General features: G+C 35.5%; 1 protein-coding gene across 1 annotated transcript; it reads left to right on the forward strand.

Moving 5' to 3' along the window:
• Nucleotides 1-505: 505 nt before the first annotated feature.
• Nucleotides 506-1030, forward strand: LOC141651361 (uncharacterized). Its single transcript, XM_074459077.1, has one exon. It carries the CDS (start codon nt 506-508, stop codon nt 1028-1030), a length of 525 nt encoding a protein of 174 aa, XP_074315178.1.
• The last annotated feature ends 5663 nt before the right edge of the window (nt 1031-6693 follow it).

The raw sequence follows: 6693 nt of genomic DNA on the forward strand, positions 1-6693 counted from the left end.
CATCTATACTCTTCAGTTGTTCGCCACATGATGCACGGGCCTTGCGGTATAGCTAACTCTTCAAATCCATGCATGAAAAATGATAGATGTAAAAACCACTACCGTCGTGAGTTTGCAGATACGACAACTACTGGCCGTGATTCATATCCTATATATCGTAGAAGAAATACCGGCATTCATGTAATTGTTCGGGGATCAGAGCTCAATAATCAATGGGTTGTTCCATACAATCCTTTTCTTTTGGCCAAATATGACTGCCAGTTAAACGTAGAAATATGTTCTACCATTAAAGCAGTTAAATACATGTACAAGAACGTTTATAAGGGCCACGATCGAGTGTCGTTTGCTGTTACTGATCCTAGCAATTAGTCTTCGTTTGACGAAATTACTGCTTACCAATCTGCTCGCTGGATTACTCCACCAGAAGCAACGTGGCTGATTTTTGGATTTTCATTTAAATGAGATACATCCTAACGTTGTTCCATTACAAGTGCACCTACCAAACATGCAGACTGTTAGTTTTCACCCCTTGGAGAACCTTGATAACGTTTTAGATGACGACACACGTAAAAGAACAATGTTAACGGCTTTCTTCGAGCGGAATTTGAATGACAATTTTGCTAAGACGTTGTTATACAATCAATTTCCAGAACATTATGTATGGCATGATCGAAAAAAAGATAAATTCTGGACTCCGCGTGAGAAAGGGTTTGCCTTAGGCCGTTTGGTGTACGCAAATCCATCTGAAGGAGAACGCTACTATTTGCGCCTTCTTCTAGCAAACGTTCGAGGGCCTACATCCTTTGACGACCTGAAATCCATTAATGGCATAATGTGTACTTCATTTCAAGACTCCGCATTCAGGCGAGGTTTACTTGAAGCAGATGATTCTATTGAACAGTGCTTAGAAGAAGCCTCACGGTATCAGAAGCCAGGTGCGCTTCGTAGATTGTTTTCAACTTTGCTCATTTACTGTCATCCAAAAAACCCTATATTGCTTTGGGATAAATTTTACCCATTATTCTCATAGGACTATGCATATGTATTTCCATCGCAAAGGCGAAAAGTACTACAACTGACTCTTCGAAATATTTCTTATATGGTCGAATCAATGGGTAAAATTTTCTGTACTTTTGATTTTGGGGATTTGAAATTGGGCGACATAGATGTAGACAGATCCAACATGAAAGAAATTGAAGAAGAACTTAATGTTCCAATAAGTTCTGAGGAATTAAATGTTGTGCACATGCTTAATACAGAACAGCAGTACGCTTATGACACAATTTACAGAAGGGTTACAAAAAATGAAAGAGGTTCTTTTTTCTTAGACGGGCCTGGTGGTACAGAAAAAACTTTTTGTATCAAACATTGCTTGCGAATCTCAGAGTCAAAGGTATTATTGCAATTGCGGTTGCAAGCTCAGGTATTGATGCCGTCAATCTCCCTGGTGGCAGAACATGTAATTCTCGATTCAAGATCCCTCTTGGTATCGAAGAGAATCAAAGTTCGTAAATCTCAAAAAAAGTTCCCTAGCTGAACAGATTCGTGCATGTAGGTTGAGGCACCTATGGCAAAACGCCAAGCCATCGAACACTTTGAAAATACCATGCGTGATGTTTGTTCAAGCAACCTTCTTTTTGGTGGCAAAATTTTTGTATTTGGGTGAGACTTCCGACAGGTGCTGCCTATTATACCAAAAAGTACATTGCGAGAGGCAATCAATTCAAGTTTTGTGATGTCTCCGCTGTGGCCAAAACTTGAAAAAATACATTTGACTGTAAATATTCGTGCTATGCGCGATCCAGCATTTGGTAATTTTGTTTTAGGTGTTGGTACGGCTCGCATCCTTATGAAAATGGAGAGGAAATCAAATTACCAAGATCAATCGTTATATCTGGAACAAAGGAACATGAACTAATAGAACGGCTGATTGATACAATATATCCAGACATACAACTAATAACTACAGATCCATCACTAACTACGACAAGAGCAATATTGACACCAAAAAATGATGATGCACAAACTATAAATGCTATGTTAGTTTCAAAACAAGAAGGTGAACCATTTACCTACAGGAGCTTCGACGAAGCAACAGACATAGCAACTGCGCAGTATCCGACGGAATTTCTAAATACACTGCAGCCAAGCGAGCTTCCACCACATGAATTGATACTGAAAAAGAATAGTCCCATTATTTTCAAAGGAATTTAGATCCAACTTCTGGACTTTGCAACGGTACACGGCTTATATGCAAAGGCTTTGATCGAAATGTTATAGACGCAGAAATTGTTGTCGGTCACCACAAGGGCGAAAGAGTTTTTATACCAAGAATTCCACTTCAACCATCCCCTACTGACAAATTTCTTTTTCAATTCAAAAGAAAACAGTTTCCCATAAAATTAGGTTTTGCAATGACTATCAATAAAGCACAAGGTCAAACACTTGGTAAAGTTGGTATATATCTACCACGTCCTATATTTTCCCACGGCCAGCTATACGTGCTCTTTCAAGAGCAACTTAAATATCAGATATCACAGTAGTAGTTCTTCCACATTGTACTTTGAATGACAGTTGGAGACGTACAAGAAATATTGTATGCTACGAAGTACTACATAATGCATTAATGCTAGATAAAACTAAATGGATCTTTCTAAAATTTATGTAATTACTTTTTTTCCTAGATTTGTTACTCCAGTTGTGTTTCTGTACATAATTTTTTATGCTTACAGTTTTTGTTTGTAACTTTATTGGTATGTAATTTTCTTTTTTTGGCATTTTATATTTCATTTTTCATTTTGTGATTACAAAAAAAAAACAAAGAAATCAGTGTGTACAACGTAGTTGCCTCCATTTCTTTATGATTTTCGTATTAAAATAATTTTATTTCTTGAATCATCATTAAATTTTATTCATGTACTACTGCACTATCCCTTAAAAAAGGAAAATAAAAACTGTCATATGCCAGCTATTGAAAAATTTGTTCCGCCAATAATTGTTGTGCCTAAAATATAAAAACGCTATCTTCTATGATTTCCTCTATGTTTGTGCTACTGTATTTGTTTTTACTTCGCTTTCATTATTACACTTTCTCTGACATATATTCATAGCTTCAATATCTTAACCTAAAATATCTTATTTTGTAGATTGAAATGACTCCTCCAAGAATCCCTCTTGCCTCTGTAAATGATCGTACTCGGAACTTCGCAATAGTCGTACGGCTGGAGTCCTTACTCGCTTCCAAAAAGGCAAGGCTAGGAGATAAAACTCTTCAAAATTTGCTCTTCAGTGATAGAGAGGTATAAATCTAAATATTATACAAAATATACTTATTGTTTACAGCTGGAACTACTAACGTTTTCTAACTTTCTTTTGCTCTTTTACTTATGCATCAGGGAACAGAAATGTCAGCAACTATCTATGAGGAAGATATTGTTTATTATAAAGACATTTTTCGTGAAGGTCACGAGTATGAAATTCCAAATCCAATCATTAAACTCATTCCTGAAAAATTCAGATATGAAAACAATACCTATCAAATGACATTGAAAGGAGGTATGGATGTAGTTGATCTCGGTCCCACTGAAAATGAAAGGACATACTAGGTTCCAGTAAATGCAGTAACAAGTTGTCTAGATCGCAAAGAACGCTTTGGTGATTGCCGCTATTTTTTATCATATTTGTTATTTTATAGAAATTTGACAAATTTTGTTGCTCATAATTTTTTCTTTTTTTCCATGTAGATATAGTTGGCGTAGCTATTTCTATTGGATACTTAAAAACAGTTACGACGAGAACATCTGGTGATACCCAACAAGCAAGAGACATAGTTGTTGTTGACCAGAGGTAACAAACTTAAGAAATGCAGTTTTTCAATGCCTATTATGTTAAAAATTTCTTCTATTTCACTTTACCTCTACATACAGGATGCAGCCTGTCATTGTAACCGCTTGACGTTTGAATGCTTTAGAACCTACAGAAAAAATTGCACGTATCATAGAATCTCTACCAGTTGTACAGATCACTCGGGTTAGAGCAGCTAGATTTGGAGGTATGTTACCGTATTTTAAAATAATTATCAACTTTATTAAGTATATGATAAAATAATACAATACACAGGGGGTTGCTGGGGTACTACCCGTTTTTCAAGCATCATACTAGACAGCGATATTTCAGCCTTAGCAGAATTACGGATATGGTATGATAAAATTTAGTTTTCTGCAGTTTCAGCTCATATTAACCCCAATCTTACTACCGCCTAAATGCAGGGCAAATAACAATAAAGAGAACCACAGAAGTACTGTTATTACTTATGAAGCAAATGCTGGAGGCGAAAACTCAACAAATCGAGGCGAAAGCTCAACAAATCGCGGCACCCCAACTGAAAACATAGAGACTTTGCTCCCAATAAGTTCTCTTGCGGATCAAGAGGTAAATCTTTACACAAATATAAGTACGGCTGACACTTGCAAAACAATATATTTTACATAAGTAACATTTACTGATTTCGTTGTTCACCGATTTATAGGAGAAAAAAATGATACTCATACAAGGAAAAATAAAGTCCATCACAAATCCAGGTGACTTTGCGTACACATCATGTAATGTCTGTAGAAAAGGAAAACCTCCGTCCCAGTTAGGGAAATCTTTCAGTGTACCCTTTCCGATAAACCTCATGAAGGCATTTCAAAAGCCATGTACGTAAAAGGCACTATTTTTTTCGTTACAACTTATAATCTGCCAGTATATAAAATGTCTAACATTATTACTTTTCGTTTATGATAGCGGCGCTCTTAGAATTATTTTCAGCGACAACACAGTGAAATGCGTTTAACGCTTTTTGATTCGCTGGCAGAAGTAGTTCTAGAAAAAAGTACCGTTGAAGTTCTAGCTCTGTCAACAGAGGTAGTGTTATACCGAAATCCTTTTCCTATTAGTAATTTATAGTTATCTATTACAATTCTATACTATAGTCTGTGACCACTATTATTTCTCTCTTTTAGGAACGGCTATCCTTAATCGATGAAGCTCTTCTTAGAATAAAGGATCGTGAATTTGTTATAAAACTGTGGTCATTCGACGTTGGTGGGCCAGTTAGACAAATACGCTTTTGTCCGCAGCATATTAAAGAAACACAACTTTAGAGCAACAAATACGCTCTTGTTGGAAAGAAGACTACTTCATCTGTGAACTCTTTTCTTAATTAGTTTACTTTTTTCTTTTTACTTAGAAAGAAAATGACTTACTTACATATGTATCGGGTTTAGCAATTTTAATAATGACTTCTTGCTTTATTTGGTCATCCTCTAACATCGGATGATCTTCATCGTCGTTTGGCTAATCGTAAACGTATACGAATTAAAAAATTAGCATTCATATATGCCCTCGTGATACATTAATGATTTCAAGTGAAGGATTAAGTTATATCGTTACAGGTATGCACCTAACTTAACAAAATTTATGCTATTTGCGGTTTGAAATACTCCTAAATGACTAATTATAGGTACATTATATAACAGAGAAGTCAATCCATTCTATAGTTGTGTAAACGTAACCGTTACCGTTATAAAACACCAACGGTCGTTTATTTATTTTAGAATAATGTGTAGCAAGTCTACTATAATAGAAGAAAAGTTTGTGTTAGTAGTGTATATGATAATTAAGTATCGCCATTATCAAACACCAATGCTTTCAAAGTAGCATTCAACATTGTTAAAAATGATGGTTTTCTGGGTTTGTATAATGGTTTATCACCTGCTTTAAGTACACATTTATTTTATACTCCTATTAGAATTGTTGGTTCTGAAGAATAAAGGAATTCTATTGTTGTTTTCAATGGTGATGGTGATGATGATGTTTCTCTTTTTTCTAAGAATTTTGTTGCTGGGTTATTTGGGGTTATTGCTGAGGTATTCAGTTTCGCTATTTCTTGTTTAAAACCGTCTTAAATTAAAACGGGGGTTTGTTGTAAATGTTGATTCTTTTGATTGATTCGAGTTTTTGATTTGAGTGCTAACATGTTAAACAAAAATTCTCATTTAAGACGGCTCTATCTGTCTAAGATGAATAAAGTATCGTATCACCCTTCTTTATTAAAAGACTCTAATTTTGTTTTGATTGTTCTAGCTTTTGATTATTTGAGCTGGGATTTAACATTTTGAATATCTGAGTGTTGATGATGATCTCTGATTGTTTGATGTAGTTAGTTGTCTTCTGATAATGTTATGTTAATGCCATTTGCTCTTATATACTCCCTCCGTCCCGGTCAATTGTTGCCCTTTATTTTTGGCCTTTCTTAGCACAAAGACCAAGGAAAGGGAATAGGGTGATCCCACCCAATCCAATACTCCAAACAACTATCCGAACCTTAAAAAGAGTCTTGCATTTTCCAAATGAAACTAGCAACTGGAAAATGTAGAGATCAAGTAGGCTGCTAATCACCTGAGTGAAAAGAGGAAAATTTGAGGTGGAGAAATTGTAGTGTAGCCTTGCTTTTGAACGTAATGGATTGCTTGTGGATTAACCGTGAGGAATATTTGTTAGCTCTTGACAATCTGCTAGGTTAGTCATTTTCTTCCCTGTCCTAGCTGATACAATGTCGTTGATGCGTTGCTTTGTATGAAAACACTGTTGTGGTTGATATTACTGCTCAATTGTCTTGTTTAGTACATTATTGAGTTTAGAGATGAATAA

This window comes from Silene latifolia, chromosome 4 (genome assembly GCF_048544455.1).
Source record: "Silene latifolia isolate original U9 population chromosome 4, ASM4854445v1, whole genome shotgun sequence".
Classification (NCBI taxonomy): domain Eukaryota; kingdom Viridiplantae; phylum Streptophyta; class Magnoliopsida; order Caryophyllales; family Caryophyllaceae; genus Silene; species Silene latifolia.